A 27,264-nucleotide genomic window follows, 5' to 3' on the forward strand; every position below is an offset into this window, starting at 1 on the left:
TATTACTAGGATGAAAAGGATGTCCTTAAAACCATAGAGAAATCTTTATTACTAGGATCCTTGATCCCAATGACTAGTTGTTAATTAAATGAATAAATGACTGCATGAGTTTATTTATGACCTAAGATGTAAATATAGATGGAACGAGAATCATAAGCCAGTTAGAAGTGAAATTAAATGGGCAAATTTTGGGGTGCAACAACCCCCAATTGATGTTTTCAGAGATACATCTCCAAATTCTGGGAAAATTTTGAAAAAAAACTACTTCGAAGATGCATCTCCAAAGCAGGGGTATTTTTGGGTTTTCATTGGAGGTTCTCCCCATAGGGGGGTCTGCAAAGAATTTCCAAAAGTTAATATTAAAGTAACTTTTCCAAGGTCTCAGAATTCGAATTCTACTAAGTGCAAACAATTTTTCTGTTGGGCCATGTTCATACAAAGTTCGATTCTGACTTTAAACAGACTTCCGCAGGTGAACGGTGGAATTGTTCCCTAAAAAAAAATTATCCTTGCTAAAAAATTGACTAATCAATGTTTAAGAATAGATGTTAGAATAGTTCTTGAAAAACTAATAATTTAAACATCCATGAAGGATTGCAAAAATTGTGGTTTTATTTAATCTTACTAAAGAATTGTGACTGAGTTTTTGAATAACTAGACTTTTAGAATGTGAATAAATTTCATAAGATTTAATGGATTTTAATATGAATCGGAGAAAAACAAAGTAAAATAAAAACATAATGTACCTCACATATGCCCTTGAAGTACTGAAATTGAAAAGAGTAATGCTATTTAGTACGAAAGCATTTGAATAAGAAACACAAGAATGTACATGTGTCATTAATTTAGTGGGTAATTTTTAATTTATTATAAATTAATTTTCCTTTTTAATAGGAATCATGGGGTGGTTGTGATAAAGAATGGTTGAGATGTATTCTTGCTTTTCTTATTTTTACTTTTTCTTACTAATAAGCATTTTCCAATTGAAAAATACCTTTAAACATACTTTGAATGGATTAGCGGCATTTGTAATTGAATAAAAAATGTTTGATTAAAATGGTAGAATGATAAATTAAACATTATTCCTAAAAGTGAAAGATTCCTACAATTTTTGGTTTGGTTTAATATCTTTTTGTCTAAGCTAGCCAGCACTAGATCATCCATGGTCAACGATTATTTCATCCAAGAATCTTTGAGAAGCCACGACATAGAAAACCTAGGAGCCATGATGATGACAATAAGCGACAACACACACCCATCTTGGATATCATCCATTGACACATACATCGAGCAAGGAGTGCTTTCTGCTGACCCAGTTGAGGTCACCCACATGAAAAGTAAATCCAGTTCATAATTCTTGTTAGAAGGAACTTTGTACCAAAGAGGACTGTCAACCCTCCTGTTGAAGTGCCTAAAAGGAATAGTTAGACATCATTTGGGTGCTCAAGCTTTGGCCAAGAAAATCCTCATAGCTGGGTACTAGTGGTCGACCATGCTTCAGGATGTTAAGGAGTATTTAAAGAGATGTGATCATTACCAATGGAAAATAGACATTCATAATGCCCCTAATCATAGCTAGACATGTTCACGTCACCTGGGCCTTTTTGATAGTGACAGATTAATATTCTCGGGCATTTCCTTTTAGCGTCACGACAACTTACATTTTTTATTGTATAACGATATTATTTTACCAAGTGGATTAAAGTAGAAGCATTGGATTAAATATTTTAGAATAATTGAAAGTCAAGCAACAATTCACTTCGGTGGAGCATCCCCATACCAACAAACAAGCCAAATCGGTTAAACGATTAACTCTAAGAAGGTTAAAGCAAAGACTCGAAAGCGAACAAGGGAAATTATGCAGATGAGATTCACGTGCTCTTGGCATACCAAAATAAGCCCTAGTCAAAACCCATCGAGATCCCCTTTTGACTGACTTACGAGACCGAAGCTATCATCTCTACTGAAGTAAAAGGATAAACTAGATGACGAAACACCCCTTAAGAGAAAATGAAAACACTGAGACTATTAGAGAAGAGGTAGATTTCCTGGAAGTAGAGATGGAAATGGGTAGCATTTGATTAGAGTACCATAGTACTCTTACCCATACCTGTAGTTTGAAGAAATCATAGTCCCTGAGCCCATACCCGAGTGGGTACCAACATTTATACCCGTACTAGAATCCTATGGGTACCTAAGTACCCATTCTCATACTCGTTTACCCGCATTTCTGATAAAAAATAAACTATCAATTATAAATTAACATGTAAGTTTAATTTTTTTAACAATATTAAGAAAAAATCAAGAATGTTATTTCTGAGTTAAGAAATAAACAATCATTTATATTAAAATGCATACAAATTTAATAGTGATGTATTTAATAAAATCGATAAATTGACATGTGTAGATAATAATAATATATAAATATATATTGTTCGTGCCCATGCCTGTATCTATTTTGCGGGTTCTTACCCTACCCGTTTAGGTAATTTTATCGAGTACCCACTAGGGATGGGTCCAATTGCCATCCATAATGAAAGAGAAGAGGATATCCACCGCCCTCGTGAGTTATGTCATTAAGTAAGTAGCATCAGCTCAACAGAACAAGTAAGTCTGAAGTAGAAAGTTAAACCCAATGGCCTTATGTTGAGACGGTCCGACATTGGAGGGAAAACACCCACGATGAGAAACTAGAAGCCAACTAGGAAGGATTGTGCAGGATTAAAACCACAACTAGAAGTAAAGCCTACATACTAGAGACTTTTATTGGAGAATCCATCCCAAGGATGTGGAACTTTGCAAAATCAAACGGTATTATAGCTAAGTATTCTAAAGTCCATCTAGAGAATGTAATTATTAACACTGTTATGTGATATTTTAATATGAATAATACAATACTTTTATTGGAATTATTTTAATTTTTGTTAAAGAATAACGCGAATAAAGAAATTATGGTACACAAAACCATATATGGGATACCCTTCTCTTGGTAGTCTGTTGCTTTAGAGCGTAGGCAGAGAAGCCTAGAATACGTCGAAATCAAACCAGGCTCAAATCTGAGGGCATGGAAGAGGACCCAAACTTTGGTCGGACACAATCCTCACTGATGTCGAAGTTATGCTAATTCCAAACAAAGGGACTGGTAAGGATAAACAATCACAAGGGCAATAATAATGAAACGAAATCGTAGGAGGATTAACAGTGAAAAAACCATAGGAGAAAAGAAATGAAACAAAATTGTAGGCATATCATCGATGAAACAAAATTGTAGACAGATAAACGATGAAAAAAAATTATAGTCGAATAAACGATGAAACAAAATCATTGGAGAAAATCGATGAAACAAAATAAGGGGAAGATAAGCACTGAAACACATATAGTAAAGCACACCAAACAAGGAAAAACAAATAAATTACGAAGAAATTACTTTTTTTAAGTAAATCACTAAAATCCTCAACTTAATTAAACATATTACAAAATCATCATTTTTCCTCCTCTGTCTCCTCTTGGTTGTTGACGATCTTAACAGGTGCATCTTCTATCGAGGAAACAGGATACCTAAAACGACACCTCCACTTGGTTCCATGAATTTTTAAAATCATCAAAGAATCCCTTGATACCTTCCTCAATGACATCATTTCATTCTTTCTTCAGCACCTTTACCTACTCCTTATGGGTTTCCTTCTTCTTTTCTAAAGCTCCTTAGCTCCTGTAACTCATGAGGATAACGTCTCCTCGAAAGTCAGCCTCTTTTCAAGGGCCTTTTGTTTATCAACAAAAGAACTTTGCGGACTAGTCCCCTTAGAAGTCGAGTCGAAAGGATTATTGTGGGTGTCCACTTCCTTTTGGATACTGGACATCCTCTCCATCTCCTTTTATAGTTTATCCACCTCCTTATGGATCTCTGACACCTTGTCTTAAACTTGGTGTCCGCTCATTGGTACTCATACATATCTTTCCATTGATCCTTCTATTTATAATGTTTACTAGGATAAAGTTTTTCCCCATGACTAGCAGTTTCCAAAGTCCTCAAGGAAGCACCTCGACACATGTTGAAGGCGGTCTCCAATATTAACTCCAGTTTAACGATGTTAGAGAGGATTTGAATGTAAGAAACATCCAACTTTGAGACACAACCCCATGCTTCTTAAAAAGTTTGAGGTAACTTAGAAGGGAGATGGTTGGAAACTTGGGTGAAGTGATTTTAAGGATGGTAAGGGAGATCCCCACAACTCCAGAACTGGATGACTTAGATATCTTGTCTGAGCCTTCTTCTTTAGGAATCTTATCCTGGACTTTCTTCTTCTTCTTATTATTATTATTATTATTATTATTATTATTATTATTATTATTATTATTATTGTCCATTGAACCATTGAAGCAGACCTACCATTTAACCTTTTAATCCTCCTTTCATCCTATTTAGGGGGGGGGCTGACTAGTCCCGGGCAGTGGACAAGGCATCAGTACTTGGGGAGGGTTGGTCCATCGTCGCCTATTGTTGCTTTAAAATGTGTCACGTGCAAGTATACATGTATGTTTGAAAGTAGATAGTGATGAAAAGTAAGGATATTGTACCCACTAGGAGTGAAAATAACTTAGATTGATTTTGGTAATGAACTATCCTTTTGTCAAACTAGCATGAGCAAGATAAAAATATTATTTGTTGTAACTGGTTCAGTTTCCTTTAGTCAAAACTTAAGCAGTGTGAAATGAATGTTATGAGAATTTCAAGAGAGTGCAAGTTGAGCTATGATCCATTAATATATATGAAGCAATTATGTACACATGGTGTGAGGTGTCGTTCCAGAAAAGGTCAGAAAGTGATCCTAAGGTGTATTTCAACAACATCAAAAACATGTATTTTAGGGCAACAGAACAAATCTCTGAGCGTCACTTATAACACTAAAATACGTCTGTTTATATATAAAAATTCCTTTATAGTTGTAGTTTCTTATCTCTATGAAAACTAATCAAGTGAATAACTCTATCCTACCCTTTTCAAGTACTTTTATTATGAAATCCACTTGTTGTTGGATCTCTCGCAACAACAAGCTTTTACGTATTTCTAAGTTGATCATTCAAGAAACAAATTTATAACAATTTAACACATATTAAACCAAGGCACTTTCATCACATCATTTAACATAAGAACAACATAAAATTGGTGAGAAGAACTAGAATTGGTGAGAAAAAGAAACTCTCTTATCTCTCCAATAATCCTTACACTCTTTTCTTCTGTGTTTTGATTCAAGGTGTTGAACTTTGTGTTTAGTCTTCAATAAGATCCATCTATATGCCTCCGGCTAGGTTTCTTTATCATTTTCTTGGATCATGGGCCTTTTGAGATATCACATCAAGCCCAATATAACTTCAGCATGTTCCCTTCTTTCCTTCTGATCCATACACAATGAAAATTAGATACAAACAATTGTGGGGGACAAAGTGTAACATGGAATACTACAGCAACAGAGGCGCAAGCTTTGCTTGTCCTTTTCTGCAAGGCGCACTTTAGTGGGTGTACTGTGTACTATTCAAGTTTGTCCTGTAGCGCCATTAATCTTATCCATTTCATTCAAGAAAATTTCTTCCAACGCATGAGAAAATATTCCCTTCCAATGCAGCTTCCTTTCCACGTGTGTTATTGGAATCCAAGTAATTGTTTCTCTCTCTTTTTAGAATCAAGCTTTCCTTTGGACTCCCAGCTCTTTTCCTCTACTATCTTACCTCAGCTCATTAGAATTAACCTTGTAACAAGCAACAAACACATAAAAACTACAAAAGAGAGCACCTATTGTGCTCTATGCAATTTACTCTAAAAACAACAAAAACTCAATAAATTAAGCTAACAACTAACATATTAACAAGATAAAATAAATAATTAGGTCATATAATAACTCATAAAATGTGGATTATCACACCCCCAAACTTTAATCATTATATGTCCTCGGATGATGCAATAATTAACGACAGATAAAATTCACTTCCCAACAACAACCTTTTCCAACAACTCTACTCATAGTCAACCCATAAATCATCTTAAAGGATTGTTTCCAAAAATTGGCACAACTCAGCCTTGCTTTCAATCATAAAGTGTGTGTGTGTGTGTGTGTGTGTGTATGTTGTGCATAGACTAATGTTACTTTTCATGCCAATACCCTATAGTTAAAATAGATAGCCTAAATTCAACTTTGATTATCTTATCCTATAGTTCAAGGATCCATATTTCAGTTTCAGAAGGACGGTTTGACTGTTTTGCTTTAGACTTTCTGTTCACTGAATACATAGGATTACACATGCATTTGATATTGAATAGATTTATTAGATGCTCCACCTTTTCACCTAATGGGATCTCACTTGTAATGAGTCTAACCAGTTACTAATGGTGAATACATCTATTGTTTCTCCAGTTTTAGGCACAAAAATGGTTCCTCCGATTTTGGGCACATGAACTTATTTGAAATGCTCTATGACTTACTTCAATTACACACTTTGGTGTGTTTATTTGTTCATGCAGCGTATCCTTTGTGCTAAGTCTCAAACAGCAGTATATCCTCCCCTAAATTAAACCCTACCATGAATCTCTATTTCATATTTTAAAACAATTCAATTTATCAAAAGGCTATTTACTTTTTTGACTACTAGAGGCACGACAAGGGTTATCATAAAACACAAGAAGGTGCATTGATAAACTATCAAGACCTTGTTTCTAACATTTTCATAGTCCAATCAGATTCATTCTAAGTCTTTAGAAATGCCTGTTATCTTAGGAGTTGCAGTCAGTTATTTTCCTCAGTTTGTCATTATAATTTAAAAAAAAAAACAATAACTCAAAGATAACAAAAACTAACTAAAACAAAACAACAAACATGATTTCATTCACTAGAGGGAGATTGAAATAATAGAATTGAAATGACAGAATTAAAATTCTAAACTAAGATAATTATGGTAGAGATTGATTGGGGTTTGGTAAACATGATTATTAGCGTAATATCAGTCCAAGGCCCGAGGAGGCTGAAAATAGGTTGTCCAAAGATTTCCTAAGGAGAAATCACTATCTATTGGAAGGAATCTGATCAAGAAAGAAGTATATTCTAGAATTTCCTATTGATTTAGAAAACTTCAAAGATTTTTGAGTTCTGTTTGAGAAAAAATCAAAAAGGGAGAAGTTCTCTAAAGCTTACATACCATTTGATCTCAAATCTGGATGATGTCTTCCATGGGGAGAATTAAGATCTTAGGTCCTATTTTTATGCTTTACCCAGGACTATTCTTGTTCATCTCTTTATCAAGTAAATTGTTCCTTTCACTTGAGCAAACATGTGATCTATATGTGTCATGCTTGTTTTTTTCCGCCTTTTTGATTATGCCAAAGGGGATAAGTATACTATCAGGGGGAGTAAAGTATAGTCTATACTCATGTGAGGAAGAGTTTAACCACTCCAAAATTTGTTTATCTATTTTCTCTTTTACCACCTCCTTGAGAGATGCATTGTCATCACCAAAAAGGGATAGAATATGGATCTATGCATTTGTAGGTATGAAGTTCTTGATCTTATTGTTGCAAGATAGTGGTGATATCTTTTCAACTTTTTGATGATGGTGATTAACTTGAATATATCTCAAGCCTCATCAACTAGATGATTCAAGGTTCAAGTAAATTGCTTATATAATCGGTATATTTGGAAAAGGAACTTGAAATCTTCAAATTTGTGAAATAGAGGAAGTGTGAAAACTTGTCTGGTAGTGTCTGTCTAAGTGTCCAGAGTCTTGTGAAAGTAGGCTAGTAACTCATAAAATACTAAGGAAACTAACACACACTTAAAATAATTTTAAGGCGTCTCCTCACATCATTTAAAACTTGAATTCAGAGTTTTCTTAATTCTTTACATTTTATTACTCTCTTCTCTCTCTTTAAATATTTTATTTTATCAAAATTGCCTTAGTGCCTTGTGAGTGAAAAATAATTATGAGGAAAGAGTTGTATTGGTGTCGTGCCATTGTTTTACTTTCAAGAATGTGATATTTTTGAAAATTTGAGTTTGGTTCTTGATATCAACGATTGAAAATTTCTGTTTGTGAAATTCTGGTTACAGCAGACTCAGATGTCATATAAGGATGTCTTGACATCTGATCTGACATTCTGAAACAGGCAAGGTAGGAATACAAATAATAGTGCAGGAAAACAATAAAAGCACAACAGAATTGTTTACCCAGTTCGAATTCACAATCCTACTCTAGGGGCTACCAAGCCAGGGATGAAGTCCACTATTAGCAGTATCAATTTGTAGATCCTACAGCCAATACACCTGTTGACTATCTACGCACTTAATCACTACCCAATGACCCTTCTACCTAGTTCCTCCCTAGGTATGAGATACCATTCTCACTCCCAATCATCGCAATGATGTCTAGCAGTCAACACCTCAGTCACTACATCAACAGTCCTTTTCCAACAATCTAATTAACTTCAAGGCTTCCTCCAAGAACAATACTGCACTCATTGCTTCACAGCTTCCGAGTGAGTAAATTAAACCTCTTGCCTACAGGCTTCAAGGCACAAACCAGTGACCATCCCATAAACCGGGTGGTTCACTTACACAGCTAAGCCTAATGATTACATCTTTCTAAAATCGGTTTGCCTGCTAAACTTGGTTAAAAAGCTTCCTATTTATAACCTATTCCAAATGGTCTTGGGCTTGCAATCACAACATTATTTGTTGTTACAAATCAGCAGAAAACTTCTGCTAAAAGAAAGGTCTTTAATCATAAGTTTCCTAAATTGTCTCCGTAATTAGAAATAAATTATTCTTCAATATTCTGACCTGATTCTAACTTGATTCCCTTGACCTTTAAATCTGCGCCACATAGGATTGCATAATATTCCATTAGAATATTATGCATCTGTTTGATTGCATCTAGACTCTTTATATATCAGCTTAGCAGGCGCGATGTCACAGTGCATGTCTTAACATTCCATAGAACATCTTGTTGTTGTACCTCTTTTGTTCATATTTATATTTGAAACTTCTATAGATCCTATTACATATTGTTGCTACTACGTTTTAGCCAATCACATAAATCAAGGCATTAACAATCTCCCCCTTTGGCTTATTTTGGCTAAAATTATACATTAAATTGCAGCAAAACAACAAAAACATAACCTGCAACTTTCAAGACAACAAAGAAAAAAAACTACAACCTTCAGAAGAACAGATCTTTTACATTCTCAGAATTGGTCTTCAATCTCTTCTGTTATTCAAGGCTTCACAATATCTTCGAACAACATCATAACATCTTCAATCCACACTGTCTTTAAATAATCCTTTGTTTCTTTTGACAGTGTTGCACCCCAAAATTTGTCCACTTATATTTAACTTGAAGGAGGTTGTTTCACGTTATATTCATATACATATTTCATCTAGGTCATAATCTTATACATACATTCATAGTACAACTGTTTCTTCAAAATTGGCAAAAGGAGCTTCTCTTGAAAGGATTCCTGATTAAACGAGGAGAGTTGGAGGCTTCATTGATCATCTTACCTTCCCTATGATCTCCCAAGAGTTAGAGTTTTGCAATCATCAGGCTCAGAGTCGGAATTTTTCACTGAGCACTGTGTTATTTTCACTTAAGCGCCAAATAAGCTGAAAATTCTACATTTTTGGTCTCATTTTTTCCCATTCAAGTATCTTTCCCTCCACTCCAAATTCAAATTCTCTTTCTCTCATAACTTTTCCCACACTTTCCATTCTCCACTCTTATTTTTATTTTTCTCACAAAAACTCCTAAAGAAATTCTTATTTTTCTCTCCCTATTCCAAAAAAAATTAAACTCACATTCTATAAAAAAAACACATTTCGATTCTCGGCTCTCTCTCTCAATTTTGGTTTTTTTCCTCTGATAACAAAAAAACTCAACAAAAACTCTATCTCTTTCTCTCCAAGAAATCCTCCAACAATCTCAAGAATGCAACAACACAAAATGGATTGAAGCATAAGAACTCTCATCTCTCCTCTCACTCGACCACACGATCACTACCATCACCTTCCATCCCCGTCATCCAGCTCCGGCCGCCGCCGCTGCAACCTCCGGCACCCACGAAATCTACCTCTTTGTCCGCGATATCTCTTTGACACCCCTTCTCATCTCAAGCCCTTCCTTTTCCTTCTCTTCTCATATCTCAACAACACAACAACAAGCATTATCAAATCTTCAATCAAGTTGTTTCTTCCATTCACTTTTGGTAAGTTCCTTATGACTTTTGACAGATTATGAGAATTACTTGATGCTTGAGCATAGTTGAATAAAATTGTGGAGTTGATTTGATAAATTGAATAGGATTCGCGATATTGTTGGTTGATTTAGCTTAGGTCTTTAATTCTCTTGCAAGAATTGGTAGAATCAACATAGAAATTGACATAGAATTTTTTTAGTGTTAAAATTATGCACACTAGGTGCTTGTGTTAAATCCTCTCAGAAAAAATCTTGACATAATTTTGGTAATCCTGGACATAGAGTACATTTTAACATAGAACTAGTTATCTAATCTTGTGTTAGTACATTGGTCATGTGATTGTTGAGATGAGCATATCCGGTATTGGCTAGCTTATGTTAATTATGATATTTTTCCGGATTGATGTTTGTCATGTCTACTAACATTTGTGTTGAAGCTTGAAAATCCATATGGTAATTGTGTTGTGTCGAAGTGTCGAACCAATGGAATATAGGTTGCTTGCTAACTTTGTGTGGTTGTATATTATTACTTTTCAGTTTATGCGTGTTGGATGTGTGTGTGTCTGTCGTGTTGATACCAAAGTTTGACATAAATGAGCTGACTTAAAAGTATGACACTTCTTTTTTTTTCTTAAGCAAAAATGACTTAAGCACAGTCATTCTAAACTTTGAACACCATTTTGTGCTAATTGTTAGATAATACCATTGCTTGGATTCGAAGAAGTGTGTTGACTCACTAATTTTCGGATTTGTGACTTGTTGCCTTAATATGATAGTTCTATGCCATTGCACATTGGTTTACTAACTTTGGGTTACTGACACTTAGCATAATTTCTCGTGTTCGTTACTAACTCTTGCCATTCTCCAACTTTGCTCAATATATTTCATGTTTCCATAATTTGTGAGTTCTTGTGATACTGTTAGTTTTGTTTGGTGCACATAATCTCTACTAACATAATATTGCTTACTAACATACATAGTTGTAATTCCTCAAAGTATTTGTTACTAACACCATATGCTAATTCTCATGTTAGCCCATTTTTTTTAACTTTGACATAACATGTTGATTTGTTAGTTTGCATAGATACGTGATACACTTTGCTAACAAAGGCTATTTCCATGAGTTATGACAACTTCTAATAGACTCAAGAGATGTTACAAAACACATTTGACACTTGAATAATTGAGTTTATGGAGAATTGTCAAAACTCATGATACATGACATAAAATTCCTTTTTCCCTTAACTTTTGAGCCGTGAAGTATTTTTCCGCGTATGATTAATGAAATCGATTTTCTTCATCATTTCGAAGCTCTCCTCGCGAACATTTATGCGATACGGACAAGTTCGTTCCCTTTTTTCTGCTACTGTAGCAGTTGCGGATTTCAGTCCCCGGAGTGAAATTTGACCGAACCAAGTTGATTTTTAGAACCGTTGGCGTGTTTCTATGTCCCTCTAATTTTCTTGTAATTTTCCGGACCCTTTTCCGTGAGCGCTTAATGTTCAAATCTTCTGTTTTTTTACATTTTTGAATTCTAGTTTTCACTTGAGTTGTGTGCATACTTGGTGAATAATTGTAATGTTAGTGTCTATAGTTGTTTACTAATACAGGTTGATACTCAAACTTTGGTTGATTGCTAGCATTAGCCATTTCCTACAATTCCTGATGGTTGCAAATTCTATTTAGTGCACAGTTTCAACTAATTTTTAGCCTACTAATTTGTAGTATTCTTACATGTTATGTTTACTAACGTTTGGCGTGTGAAGTTTGGCTCATGTATCCCATACTAACATAGTGTAGTGAATTAATATTTGTCATTAATAAGCCGCAGGCTAACATACTAATACAATACTAATTGTCAAGCCTTATGCTATTGGTTTGTGCCATGCTCTAGATACTAGCCTTGTTTCTCCGTGATTTGCTTTCGATTTTGACTTGTAGTCCGATTGTGCAACTTTGTTCGCATTTTCTCATTATTTCTAACACGTGTGCTAGTATGCAAGTGTCATACCCCAAAATTTGCCCATACTGCTTCTCTTGCTCAAATTCAAAATCAAGGTACAAAGCTCAAAGACATCTTTCATAAACAAGGCTCAAAGAGTTTGGGTTTTGTTGTTCGGAGGAAAAGTCAATGAACCAAAGGCTCCAAAGCATCCCATATGGTCTATGATACCCCACACTACTTCCATGACAAATTTCAGGTCTCAATTCAAAAGATTGATCACTCAATTGCCCAGAAAGTCAACAATCGACTGAGTTGATCTAAAAGTCAACTGTGGTCAAAGTACAATCAAAACTCCTGATTTTTTGTCAACATCCTCATATTGAAGTATCATCCACTATTTGATCAATAATTGAACTTTGACCAGCCATAACTCCTACATGGAACATCAAAAATTTTCCATCCAAAGCTCATTTTGAAGGAAATTTGATTCTCTACAATATTGTCTCTCACATGCCAAGTCTAAAAATGCTTCATTTGAGAGATGTGGACCAAAACATTATAGGTCCTTTTCAAAAGTCAACCAAAAGTCATTTTTTTCAAAAGAACACACAAGGAGCATGGAACATTATTTTGATGTGAGACCAAAAACACTGGTTAAAGGACTCTTCAAGGTTTCTAAAAAGTCCTAAAAATCCTCCATACCTCAAAAATTGAGAGAGACATGCCTTGTCAAAGTCAGGCAATTTCAAAGAGAAAAATATGAACAAAAGGGCTTCAAAATGAATTTTCTTGCAAACAAGCCCAATCTTTTTTGGGCCAATCTTGATCCTCAAGTTATCCAAGACCTTAAATTCAATTGCCACGAATTTACTTAATTTATTTGATTTATTATGAATTTTTATTCATATTAAAAGTGATTAAAATCAAAATAAATCATATAAATTGCAAAAGATTTGATTTGCTTTTGTTTCTAATCATTCCAATCATCATAATAACCCATGATTTGATTCAAATTCGTCATTAGAAAGATTGGAAAGAGAAGAATGAATTTAGGGCTAATATTAGAAGGTTTCCATGGTGATTTCAATCAAGATCCTAATCATGGATTTGACAAGATTTAGTTGAGTTTTGTTAACCTAAAACTTTGTACTAGAAGTACAGAATGAATTCACAAGGTTTAAGAAGGGATTGGCAGCCTCTGAAACTATATTCAAGCTCTCTAAAGATCAAAAAAAAATTCAAAGAACGTTTTGGAGAAGATAATGCTAAACCCAAGTTCAATCAGAACTTGAGGAGAACTAACAAGAAAGGACCCAAGAAATTGTGGGTACCTAAGGAGAAGATAATTTCTGTTGCAGATATCCTTGGCGGAAAAGAGGACAAAAAGCAAAATGTCATGGTACCTGGACTCTGGGTGCTCGCGACACATGACGGGAAGAAGGTCTACATTCCAAGACCTGGTGCTTAAACCAGGTGGAGAAGTCAAGTTTGGAGGAGATCAGAAGGGCAAAATCATTGGCTCTGGAACCATAAGTCTTGGTAACTCTCCTTCCATAACTAATGTACTTCTTGTAGAAGGATTAACGCATAACTTATTGTCCATAAGTCAATTAAGTGACAATGGTTATGATATAATCTTCAATCAAAAGTCTTGCAAGGCTGTAAGTCAAAAGGATGGCTCAATCCTATTTACAGGCAAGAGAAAGAACAACATTTATAAGATTGATCTTTCTGATCTTGAGAAGCAGAAGGTGACTTGTCTTATGTCTGTTTCTGAGGAGCAATGGGTCTGGCACAGAAGATTAGGGCATGCTAGTTTGAGAAAGATTTCTCAGATTAACAAACTAAATCTGGTCAGAGGACTCCCAAATCTGAAATACAAATCAGATGCTCTTTGTGAAGCATGTCAGAAGGGCAAGTTCTCCAGACCTGCATTCAAGTCTAAGAATGTTGTTTCTTCCTCAAGGCCGTTAGAACTCTTGCACATTGATCTGTTTGGCCCAGTCAAAACAGCATCTGTCAGAGGGAAGAAATATGGATTAGTCATCGTAGATGATTATAGCCGCTGGACATGGGTAATGTTCTTGAAACACAAGGATGAGTCTCATTCAGTGTTCCTTGAATTCTGCACTCAGATCCAATCTGAGAAGGAGTGCAAGATCATAAAGGTCAGAAGTGATCATGGTGGTGAATTTGAGAACAGATTCTTTGAGGAGTTCTTCAAAGAAAATGGTATTGCCCGTGATTTCTCTTGTCCTAGAACTCCACAGCAAAATGGAGTTGTAGAGCGAAAGAATAGGACTCTACAAGAAATGGCCAGAACCATGATCAATGAAACCAATATGGCTAAGCATTTCTGGGCAGAAGTAATAAACACTGCATGTTATATTCATAATAGAATCTCTATCAGACCTATTCTAAATAAGACTCCTTATGAATTGTGGAAGAACAGAAAGCCCAACATTTCATATTTCCATCCTTTTGGATGTGTATGTTTTATTCTGAATACTAAAGATCATCTTGGTAAGTTTGATTCTAAAGCACAAAAGTGTTTCCTTCTTGGATATTCTGAACGCCCTAAAGGCTACAGAGTATACAATACTGAAACATTGATTGTAGAAGAATCAATCAATATCAGGTTTGATGATAAGCTTGGTCTTGAAAAACCAAAGCAGTTTGAGAATTTTGCAGATATAGATATTGATATATCAGAAGCTGTAGAACCAAGAAGCAAAGCTGCAGAAGCTGGCAGTCTCAGAAGCAATGGATCAGAAGATCAAGTTGCTGCATCTTTAGAGAATCTCAGGATTTCTGAAGAGCCAACAGTCAGAAGATCACCTAGACTTGCTTCAGCTCATTCAGAAGATGTGATCATTGGGAAGAAAGATGATCCCATCAGAACAAGAGCATTCCTTAAGAACAATGCAGAATGTCAATTAGGTCTTGTTTCTTTGATCGAGCCAACTTCTGTTGATCAAGCTCTAGAAGATCCAGACTGGATAATTGCCATGCAAGAAGAACTCAATCAGTTTACAAGAAATGATGTATGGGACTTGGTTCCGAGACCAAAAGGATTTAACATCATCGGCACTAAGAGGGTGTTCAGAAACAAGCTAAGCGAGAAGGGAGAAGTGGTAAGAAACAAAGCCAGACTGGTGGCTCAGGGTTATAGTCAGCAAGAAGGGATTGACTATACAGAAACCTTTGCACCAGTGGCCAGGTTAGAATCTATTAGTCTATTAATTTCTTTTGCCACTCAACACAACATCACTCTTTATCAGATGGATGTTAAGAGTGCCTTCTTAAATGGTTACATAGATGAAGAAGTTTATGTCCATCAACCTCCTAGTTTTGAAGACTCCATGTCTCCAAATCATGTTTTTAAATTAAAGAAATCATTATACGGATTGAAACAAGCTCCTAGAGCTTGGTATGAACGTTTGAGTTCTTTCCTTCTGGAAAATGGTTTCACTAGAGGAAAAGTGGACACTACTCTCTTCTGTAAAACATTTAAAAAGGATATTTTAATTTGTCAAATATATGTGTATGATATTATCTTTGGAACATCTAATGCTACACTTGGAAAGGAGTTTGCTAAGTCTATGCAGGCTGAATTTGAAATGAGCATGATGGGAGAACTCAAGTATTTCCTTGGGATTCAAATCAACCAAACTTCTGATGGAACCTATGTTCATCAAACGAAGTATGTGAAAGAACTTCTGAAGAAGTTTAATCTTTCTGAAAGTAAAGAAGCCAAAACTCCTACGCATTCAACATGTGTCCTAGGTAAGGATGAGGTAAGTAAGAAGGTAGATCAGAAGTTGTACAGAGGTATGATTGGATCTCTTCTATACCTGACTGCTTCTAGACCTGACATTCTCTTCAGTGTTTGTTTGTGTGCTAGATTCCAATCAGATCCGAGAGAATCTCATTTAACTGCGGTTAAGAGAATTCTGAGGTATCTGAAAGGTACTACTAATGTTGGTTTAGTTTACAGAAGATCCAAAGATTACAACTTAGTAGGATTCTGTGATGCTGACTATGCTGGAGATAGAATAGAAAGGAAGAGCACTTCTGGAAGTTGTCAATTTCTTGGAAGTCATCTGATCTCATGGTACAGCAAGAAGCAAGCTACAATTGCCCTCTCAACAATAGAAGCAGAATATGTTGCTGCTGCTGGTTGTAGCACACAAATGCTCTGGATGAGAAGTCAGCTAGAAGATTATCAGATATATGAGAGTAACATTCCTATTTTCTGTGATAATACTTCTGCTATATGTTTATATAAGAATCCTATCTTACATTCAAAAGCTAAACATATTGAGATTAAACATCATTTCATAAGGGACTATGTTCAGAAGGGTGTTATATCTTTAAACTTTGTGGATACCGACCATCAATGGGCTGATATCTTTACAAAACCCCTTGCTGAAGATAGGTTTAAGTTCATTCTGAAGAATATCAGTATGGATTTGTGCCCAGAATGAGAAGATGAGAAGATCTTATGTATGAGTATCTTCTGAAATGTGATTAGTTTTTTTATAAGAAGTTCTGATTGTAATCAATTAGAAGTAGTGATTCTGTTATTACTAACGTTTCATTGTCTAAGTTGATTCAGAATCTCTTTTAAAGTAAAACAGCTGTAACTGGCTATCCAGATGGTAAACACCTGTTCACTATTTCTGGACAAGCGTGCGTGCAGTTGAGGGGACGCCTACTTAGGTAATTGTGCTAATCACTTCTTTTGTTATTATTATCTCTCCTCACGTCATGTAACATTAAATGCCATTCATCATTTCAGTTTCTTTTTATACTCTTCAAACGTTTCTTTTCCCTCTATTTATTCTCTCTCTCTCTCTCTCTCTCTCTCTCTCTCTCTCTCTCTTTATCTGCATTTTGCATAAACCCTAGTTTATTCATCTTCAACCTAGCATTCACCATGAATCCGTCCTCAAGTTCCTCTCAAGAGGTTTCTCCACTGAAAACTCGCTACATTCCTCCATCAGAAATGGAAGTTTTGTGTAAATCTTCTGTGGACTCTGATGACTTGGGTGCTTATGGTTTCAAACCAAAAACGAAGACGAAGGCTCAAGGATGGTCGATCTATTGGAATAGAACGGTTGGAAGGGTTGTCTGGTTCCAGGTTGAGAAACAAATCTCGGGGATCGCTGACATTGATTTCAAGACGGATCTCTCAAGACTCCAAGAAGTCTCAAGTCAGATCTCTTCTGTGATGCTGTTATCAACATTTATCCAAAGGAAGAAGACTTTCTTGAGTTATTGGATGAAGTTAAGGATCATGTTCTTGACTTCTATGTTAAGGAAAAGCCCCGTTTGAGACATTAGCTCTCTTTCTGTGAACTGTCTCTCACTTCCTCCTTGAATTCATGCATCTCTCCTACAGTGGAGGTTCTAGTCTGGACAGGCATGCAAAGAACGCCGCAGGGATTCATGATATGCTAGCTAAGATTATGACTAGGCTAGGGTTGTAGTCCTTAAGTCTTTGTAGTTTTCTTTGTTGATTACATCTGTTTTCTGCATACATCTTTTGTAATTCTGTTTGTTTAATCAATGAAAAGTTTATTTCTGTTTCTTTCCTTTGTCGTTTTCTACATCTGAATCTTTTATATTCTTTTTGATGTTATGACAAAAAGGGGGAGAAAATATATGATAAATGATCTGATTAATATTATCAGTTTTCGGGTAAAAAGGCCCCACATTACTAACAGAACTTGCAAAGTTCTATGCTTTAAGTTGTGTTGTTGCAGGAATTGAAGATTCAAGATCAACATAAGAAGCAGCAAGATGAATCAAGCTCCTGGATTCATGAAGCAAGCTGAGTGCTATGAAGCTTCAGAATCAGAATCAGAAGCAAGAAGGAAGAATGTTCAGATATTCTAAAGCTCCTGGATTCATGAAGCAAGCTGAGTGCTATGAAGCTTCAGAATCAGAATCAGAAGCAAGAAGGAAGAATGTTCAGATATTCTGATGATAGAATATGATCTGAAACATTATGTCTATGTGTTCTGACACATACCATATGGCTCTGATACATATTATGTGTTATGAAACATATTCTATGTTCTGACTCATTCATGCTGACTTTTGTCGTTTAGTTTTGTTCTGTAACATTTCAGGATGTAGAGATGCTCTGGTACATTCAACAATGTTCTGATACAATCTAGCATGAAGTGATGAAAGAAGAAATTCAAGCTCTGAAGCTGTCCAAATGGAAGCAAGAATCAGAAGCTGTGGATGTTCTGAAGATCTAAAGAAATTCAAGTTCTGAAGCTGTCCAATGGAAGCAGAAGTCAGAAGCTGGGAATGTTCTGAAGATCAAAGAAATTCAAGTTCTGAAGCTGTCCGATGGAAGCAGAAGTCAGAAGCTGTGAATGTTCTGAGGATCTAAAGAAATTCAATGTTCTGAAGCTGTCCTATGGAAGCAGAAATCAGAAGTCATGAATGTTCTGAAGATCAAGCACTGTGAATGTCTCTACTGAAATACTCAGGGAAGTCTTTTATTTATAAAATTCTTCTAGTATTAATTTCAGGGGGAGATTATTCATCTCAGGGGGAGATTGTTAATCTCAGGGGGAGACATATTCACATGCTTATGCTATAGCTGTGTAATTGTCTTTAGCCGTCTGCTCTTTCTGATCGCAAATTCATATCATTTATATATGTTTTTGTCATCATCAAAAAGGGGGAGATTGTTAGAACAAGATTTGTTCTGATCAATATTCTTAGTTTTGATGATAACAAGGATATGAATTTTGTGTGAGATAATGTGGTACTCTAATACATTGCAATTTCCCTTTCAGGAAATATATAAAGAGTATGCACAAATCAGCGCTCAGAAGCTTTGTCTTAGAAGGTTCAGCATGCAACATCAGAACATGGTCTGGCAAGACATCAGAAGATGGTCAAGGCAGAATCAGAACATGGGTCTATGGAAGCATCAGAAGAACTTGAGGTCAGAAGCAGAAGCACTGAAGTTCTCATGGTATCACGCTCAGAAGTACTTCAAGGTCAGTAAACAAGAAGATGCTATGCACCAAGCTGTTTGACTCTGATGATATTCAAACATTGTATACACAAACATCAGATCAGAAGAAAGTACAGGTGGCAGGCTACGCTGACTGACAAAAGGAACGTTGGAAGCTATTAAAGGCAACGTCAGTAGACACAGCGTGAACAAGGCTCGAGGTAGTTGACAAAAGCGTGAAACATTAAATGCAATGCTGTACGGAATACGCAAAGCATTAAATGCTCCCAACGGTCATCTTCTCAAGTGCCTATAAATATGAAGTTCTGATGAGAAGCAAGGTTACCAATCCTGAATGAACTTATTCTGAAAAACTTGGTGAAACGCTGTTCAAATCAAAGCTCAGAAACTTCATCTTCATCAAAGCTCACTACATTGCTGTTGTAATATATTAGTGAGATTAAGCTTAAACGTTAAGAGAAATATCACTATTGTGATTATAGCTTTTCAGAAGCAATTGTAATACTCTTATTTGATTACATTTATTTGTAAGTAACTAGAGTGATCAAGTGTTGATCAGGATACTCTAGGAAGTCTTAGCTTGAGTCTAAGCAGTTGTAATTAGAGTGATCACGTGGTGGTCAGGATACTCTAAGAAAGTCTTAGCTTGTGTCTAAGCATTTGTTCCTGGATTGATCAAGTTGTGATCAGGATACTCTAGAAGACTTAGTCGTGGGCTAAGTGGAAAACCATTGTAATCTGTTGCGATTAGTGGATTAAATCCTCAGGTGAGGTAAATCACTCCGTGGGGGTGGAATGGAGTAGTTTAGTTAACAACGAACCAGGATAAAAATAACTGTGCAAATTGTTTTTATCGTTTGAGTTTTTAAGAATACACTTATTCAAACCCCCCCTTTCTAAGTGTTTTTCTATCCTTCAATTGGCATCAGAGCGCCGGTTCTAAGGTGCAAGCACTTAACCGTGTTTAGAAAAGATTCAGGAAGAGAAAAACGCTTCAGTAAAAGATGGCTGGTGAAACTCAAACAAATACATCTGCATCTACATCTGGCTCTGCTGAGCAATACAATGGTAACAATGGTTACACTAGACCACCAGTATTCGATGGTGAAAACTTTGAGTATTGGAAAGATAAACTGGAAAGTTACTTTCTTGGTCTGGATGCTGATCTATGGGATCTTCTGTTGGATGGTTACAAACATCCTGTTAAAGCTACTGGTGTAAGGCTCACGAGAAGCGAAATGACTGATGATCAAAAGAAAGATTTCAAAAATCATCACAAATGCAGGACTGTTGTGCTGAATGCTATCTCTCATGCTGAGTATGAGAAGATATCTAACAGGGAAACGGCCTATGATATATATGAGTCATTGAAAATGACCCATGAGGGAAATGCTCAAGTCAAGGAGACTAAAGCTCTTGCTCTAATCCAGAAATATGAAGCCTTCAAGATGGAGGATGATGAAAACATTGAGAAGATGTTCTCGAGATTTCAAACGCTAACTGCTGGATTGAGAGTTCTGGATAAAGGCTACACCAAGGCTGATCATGTAAAGAAGATCATCAAAAGCTTACCCAGAAGATGGGGTCCAATGGTGACTGCATTCAAGATTGCCAAGAATCTGAATGAAGTTTCGTTGGAAGAGCTTATCAGTGCCTTGAGAAGCCATGAAATAGAGCTGGATGCAAACGAGCCTTAGAAGAAAGGTAAGTCTATTGCATTAAAATCTAATGTTAAAAAATGCACTAACGCTTTTCAGGCTAGAGAATAAGATCCTGAAGAATCAGAATCTGAAGAAGAAGATGAACTGTCCATGATCTCCAGAAGGGTAAACAAACTCTGGAAGAGCAAGCAAAGGAAGTTCAGAGGCTTCAGAAGTTCAAAGAGATTTGAACGTGGAGAATCTTCTGGTGACAGAAGATCTGACAAGAAGAAGGTTGTCTGCTATGAGTGCAATGAGCCTGGACATTACAAGAACGAGTGTCCAAAACTTCAGAAGGAGAATCCCAAGAAGAAGTTTCATAAGAAGAAAGGTCTTATGGCAACATGGGATGATTCTGAATCAGAATCAGAATCAGACTCTGAAGGAGAGCAGGACAACTTCGCGCTGATGGCTACAGAAGATGATGGATCAGAATCTACATCAGAAACAGATTCTGAAGAGGTATTTTCTGAACTATCTAGAGAAGAGTTAGTTTCCAGTTTAACAGAACTTCTGGAACTCAAGGCTCATCTTAGTATCAAATACAAAAAGCTAAAAAAGCAGTTTGAATTTGAAACTAAGAAGCTGGAATTAGAAAATTCTGAACTGAAGGAAAAAGTTTTAAATCTATCCAAAAATAGTGGATCTCCTTCTGAAACAGAAAAATCCATTCCTAGCATGAATCATATTCTGAAAGAATATGACTCGAGCTTCAGAAAGTTCTTATCTAGAAGTATTGGCAGAAGTCATCTTGCATCTATGATATATGGTGTTTCTGGAAACAGAAGGTTTGGTTTTGGCTATGAGGGTGATACCTCACATAAATTTGAACCTATTGATGATCTGAAAATCACATACAAGCCATTGTATGATCAGTTCAAGTATGGCCACTCACATGATATTAGGCACACATCACATGCACAAAGCTTTCACATAACACACACCAAGAAGCATGTGACACAACCTAAGAAATATCATGAAACTCAAAATAAGAATTATCATGCTGTTCCTCCTATTTCATATAATGCTAAACCCAAGTTCAATCAGAACTTGAGGAGAACTAACAAGAAAGGACCCAAGAAATTGTGGGTACCTAAGGAGAAGATAATTTCTGTTGCAGATATCCTTGGCGGAAAAGAGGACAAAAAGCAAAATGTCATGGTACCTGGACTCTGGGTGCTCGCGACACATGACGGGAAGAAGGTCTACATTCCAAGACCTGATGCTTAAACCAGGTGGAGAAGTCAAGTTTGGAGGAGATCAGAAGGGCAAAATCATTGGCTCTGGAACCATAAGTCTTGGTAACTCTCCTTCCATAACTAATGTACTTCTTGTAGAAGGATTAACGCATAACTTATTGTCCATAAGTCAATTAAGTGACAATGGTTATGATATAATCTTCAATCAAAAGTCTTGCAAGGCTGTAAGTCAAAAGGATGGCTCAATCCTATTTACAGGCAAGAGAAAGAACAACATTTATAAGATTGATCTTTCTGATCTTGAGAAGCAGAAGGTGACTTGTCTTATGTCTGTTTCTGAGGAGCAATGGGTCTGGCACAGAAGATTAGGGCATGCTAGTTTGAGAAAGATTTCTCAGATTAACAAACTAAATCTGGTCAGAGGACTCCCAAATCTGAAATACAAATCAGATGCTCTTTGTGAAGCATGTCAGAAGGGCAAGTTCTCCAGACCTGCATTCAAGTCTAAGAATGTTGTTTCTTCCTCAAGGCCGTTAGAACTCTTGCACATTGATCTGTTTGGCCCAGTCAAAACAGCATCTGTCAGAGGGAAGAAATATGGATTAGTCATCGTAGATGATTATAGCCACTGGACATGGGTAAAGTTCTTGAAACACAAGGATGAGTCTCATTCAGTGTTCCTTGAATTCTGCACTCAGATCCAATCTGAGAAGGAGTGCAAGATCATAAAGGTCAGAAGTGATCATGGTGGTGAATTTGAGAACAGATTCTTTGAGGAGTTCATCAAAGAAAATGGTATTGCCCATGATTTCTCTTGTCCTAGAACTCCACAGCAAAATGGAGTTGTAGAGCGAAAGAATAGGACTCTACAAGAAATGGCCAGAACCATGATCAATGAAACCAATATGGCTAAGCATTTCTGGGCAGAAGCAATAAACAGTGCATGTTATATTCAGAATAGAATCTCTATCAGACCTATTCTAAATAAGACTCCTTATGAATTGTGGAAGAACAGAAAGCCCAACATTTCATATTTCCATCCTTTTGGATGTGTATGTTTTATTCTGAATACTAAAGATCATCTTGGTAAGTTTGATTCTAAAGCACAAAAGTGTTTCCTTCTTGGATATTCTGAACGCTCTAAAGGCTACAGAGTATACAATACTGAAACATTGATTGTAGAAGAATCAATCAATATCAGGTTTGATGATAAGCCTGGTCTTGAAAAACCAAAGCAGTTTGAGAATTTTGCAGATATAGATATTGATATATCAGAAGCTGTAGAACCAAGAAGCAAAGCTGCAGAAGCTGGCAGTCTCAGAAGCAATGGATCAGAAGATCAAGTTGCTGCATCTTTAGAGAATCTCAGGATTTCTGAAGAGCCAACAGTCAGAAGATCACCTAGACTTGCTTCAGCTCATTCAGAAGATGTGATCCTTGGGAAGAAAGATGATCCCATCAGAACAAGAGCATTCCTTAAGAACAATGCAGAATGTCAATTAGGTCTTGTTTCTTTGATCGAGCCAACTTCTGTTGATCAAGCTCTAGAAGATCCAGACTGGATAATTGCTATGCAAGAAGAACTCAATCAGTTTACAAGGAATGATGTATGGGACTTGGTTCCTAGACCAAAAGGATTTAACATCATCGGCACTAAGAGGGTGTTCAGAAACAAGCTAAGCGAGAAGGGAGAAGTGGTAAGAAACAAAGCCAGACTGGTGGCTCAGGGTTATAGTCAGCAAGAAGGGATTGACTATACAGAAACCTTTGCACCAGTGGCCAGGTTAGAATCTATTCGTCTATTAATTTCTTTTGCCACTCAACAAAACATCACTCTTTATCAGGTGGATGTTAAGAGTGCCTTCTTAAATGGTTACATAGATGAAGAAGTTTATGTCCATCAACCTCCTGGTTTTGAAGACTCCATGTCTCCAAATCATGTTTTTAAATTAAAGAAATCATTATACGGATTGAAACAAGCTCCTAGAGCTTGGTATGAACGTTTGAGTTCCTTCCTTCTGGAAAATGGTTTCACTAGAGGAAAAGTGGACACTACTCTCTTCTGTAAAGCATTTAAAAAGGATATTTTAATTTGACAAATATATGTTGATGATATTATCTTTGGAACATCTAATGCTACACTTGGAAAGGAGTTTGCTAAGTCTATGCAGGCTGAATTTGAAATGAGCATGATGGGAGAACTCAAGTATTTCCTTGGGATTCAAATCAACCAAACTTCTGATGGAACCTATGTTCATCAAACGAAGTGTGTGAAAGAACTTCTGAAGAAGTTTAATCTTTCTGAAAGTAAAGAAGCCAAAACTCCTATGCATCCAACATGTGTCCTAGGTAAGGATGAGGTAAGTAAGAAGGTAGATCAGAAGTTGTACAGAGGTATGATTGGATCTCTTCTATACCTGACTGCTTCTAGACCTGACATTCTCTTCAGTGTTTGTTTGTGTGCTAGATTCCAATCAGATCCGAGAGAATCTCATTTAACTGCGGTTAAGAGAATTCTGAGGTATCTGAAAGGTACTACTAATGTTGGTTTAGTTTACAGAAGATCCAAAGATTACAACTTAGTGGGATTCTGTGATGCTGACTATGCTGGAGATAGAATAGAAAGGAAGAGCACTTCTGGAAGTTGTCAATTTCTTGGAAGTCATCTGATCTCATGGTACAGCAAGAAGCAAGCTACAATTGCCCTCTCAACAACAGAAGCAGAATATGTTGCTGCTGCTGGTTGTAGCACACAAATGCTCTGGATGAGAAGTCAGCTAGAAGATTATCAGATATATGAGAGTAACATTCCTATTTTCTGTGATAATACTTCTGCTATATGTTTATCTAAGAATCCTATCTTACATTCAAAAGCTAAACATATTGAGATTAAACATCATTTCATAAGGGACTATGTTCAGAAGGGTGTTATATCTTTAAACTTTGTGGATACAGACCATCAATGGGCTGATATCTTTACAAAACCCCTTGCTGAAGATAGGTTTAAGTTCATTCTGAAGAATATCAGTATGGATTTGTGCCCAGAATGAGAAGATGAGAAGATCTTATGTATGAGTATCTTCTGAAATGTGATTAGTTTTTTTATAAGAAGTTCTGATTGTAATCAATTAGAAGTAGTGATTCTGTTATTACTAACGTTTCATTGTCTAAGTTGATTCAGAATCTCTTTTAAAGTAAAACAGCTGTAACTGGCTATCCAGATGGTAAACACCTGTTCACTATTTCTGGACAAGCGTGCGTGCAGTTGAGGGGACGCCTACTTAGGTAACTGTGCTAATCACTTCTTTTGTCATTATTATCTCTCCTCACGTCATGTAACATTAAATGCCATTCATCATTTCAGTTTCTTTTTATACTCTTCAAACGTTTCTTTTCCCTCTATTTATTTCTCTCTCTCTCTCTCTCTCTCTCTCTCTCTCTCTCTCTCTCTCTCTCTCTCTCTCTCTCTCTCTCTCTCTCTCTCTCTCTCTCTTTATCTGCATTTTGCATAAACCCTAGTTTATTCATCTTCAACCTAGCATTCACCATGAATCCGTCCTCAAGTTCCTCTCAAGAGGTTTCTCCACTGAAAACTCGCTACATTCCTCCATCAGAAATGGAAGTTTTGTGTAAATCTTCTGTGGACTCTGATGACTTGGGTGCTTATGGTTTCAAACCAAAAACGAAGACGAAGGCTCAAGGATGGTCGATCTATTGGAATAGAACGGTTGGAAGGGTTGTCTGGTTCCAGGTTGAGAAACAAATCTCGGGGATCGTTGACATTGATTTCAAGACGGATCTCTCAAGACTCCAAGAAGTCTCAAGTCAGATCTCTTCTGTGATGCTGTTATCAACATTTATCCAAAGGAAGAAGACTTTCTTGAGTTATTGGATGAAGTTAAGGATCATGTTCTTGACTTCTATGTTAAGGAAAAGCCCCGTTTGAGACATTAGCTCTCTTTCTGTGAACTATCTCTCACATCCTCCTTGAATTCATGCATCTCTCCTACAGTGGAGGTTCTAGTCTGGACAGGCATGCAAAGAACGCCGCAGGGATTCATGATATGCTAGCTAAGATTATGACTAGGCTAGGGTTGTAGTCCTTAAGTCTTTGTAGTTTTCTTTGTTGATTACATCTGTTTTCTGCATACATCTTTTGTAATTCTGTTTGTTTAATCAATGAAAAGTTTATTTCTGTTTCTTTCCTTTGTCGTTTTCTACATCTGAATCTTTTATATTCTTTTTGATGTTATGACAAAAAGGGGGAGAAAATATATGATAAATGATCTGATTAATATTATCAGTTTTCGGGTAAAAAGGCCCCACATTACTAACAGAACTTGCAAAGTTCTATGCTTTAAGTTGTGTTGTTGCAGGAATTGAAGATTCAAGATCAACATAAGAAGCAGCAAGATGAATCAAGCTCCTGGATTCATGAAGCAAGCTGAGTGCTATGAAGCTTCAGAATCAGAATCAGAAGCAAGAAGGAAGAATGTTCAGATATTCTAAAGCTCCTGGATTCATGAAGCAAGCTGAGTGCTATGAAGCTTCAGAATCAGAATCAGAAGCAAGAAGGAAGAATGTTCAGATATTCTGATGATAGAATATGATCTGAAACATTATGTCTATGTGTTCAGACACATACCATATGGCTCTGATACATATTATGTGTTATGAAACATATTCTATGTTCTGACTCATTCATGCTGACTTTTGTCGTTTAGTTTTGTTCTGTAACATTTCAGGATGTAGAGATGCTCTGGTACATTCAACAATGTTCTGATACAATCTAGCATGAAGTGATGAAAGAAGAAATTCAAGCTCTGAAGCTGTCCAAATGGAAGCCAGAATCAGAAGCTGTGGATGTTCTGAAGATCTAAAGAAATTCAAGTTCTGAAGCTGTCCAATGGAAGCAGAAGTCAGAAGCTGGGAATGTTCTGAAGATCAAAGAAATTCAAGTTCTGAAGCTGTCCGATGGAAGCAGAAGTCAGAAGCTGTGAATGTTCTGAGGATCTAAAGAAATTCAATGTTCTGAAGCTGTCCTATGGAAGCAGAAATCAGAAGTCATGAATGTTCTGAAGATCAAGCACTGTGAATGTCTCTACTGAAATACTCAGGGAAGTCTTTTATTTATAAAATTCTTCTAGTATTAATTTCAGGGGGAGATTATTCATCTCA

At 36.3% G+C, this 27,264-nt stretch overlaps 1 protein-coding gene across 2 annotated transcripts; it reads left to right on the forward strand.

Moving 5' to 3' along the window:
* The first annotated feature begins 9,864 nt into the window (after positions 1-9,864).
* On the forward strand, positions 9,865-23,279 carry LOC131642460 (uncharacterized). Of its 2 annotated transcripts, none has more exons than XM_058912699.1 (2): positions 9,865-10,246; positions 19,003-23,279. In XM_058912699.1, the coding sequence occupies exon 2, from the start codon at positions 20,999-21,001 to the stop codon at positions 22,115-22,117; it is 1,119 nt and encodes a 372-aa protein (XP_058768682.1). In that variant the 5' UTR covers positions 9,865-10,246; positions 19,003-20,998; the 3' UTR covers positions 22,118-23,279. Both variants share the same exon structure in this region, with proteins under 2 accessions (XP_058768682.1, XP_058768684.1).
* The last annotated feature ends 3,985 nt before the right edge of the window (positions 23,280-27,264 follow it).

This window comes from Vicia villosa, unplaced genomic scaffold (assembly GCF_029867415.1).
Source record: "Vicia villosa cultivar HV-30 ecotype Madison, WI unplaced genomic scaffold, Vvil1.0 ctg.005061F_1_1, whole genome shotgun sequence".
Taxonomy (NCBI): domain Eukaryota; kingdom Viridiplantae; phylum Streptophyta; class Magnoliopsida; order Fabales; family Fabaceae; genus Vicia; species Vicia villosa.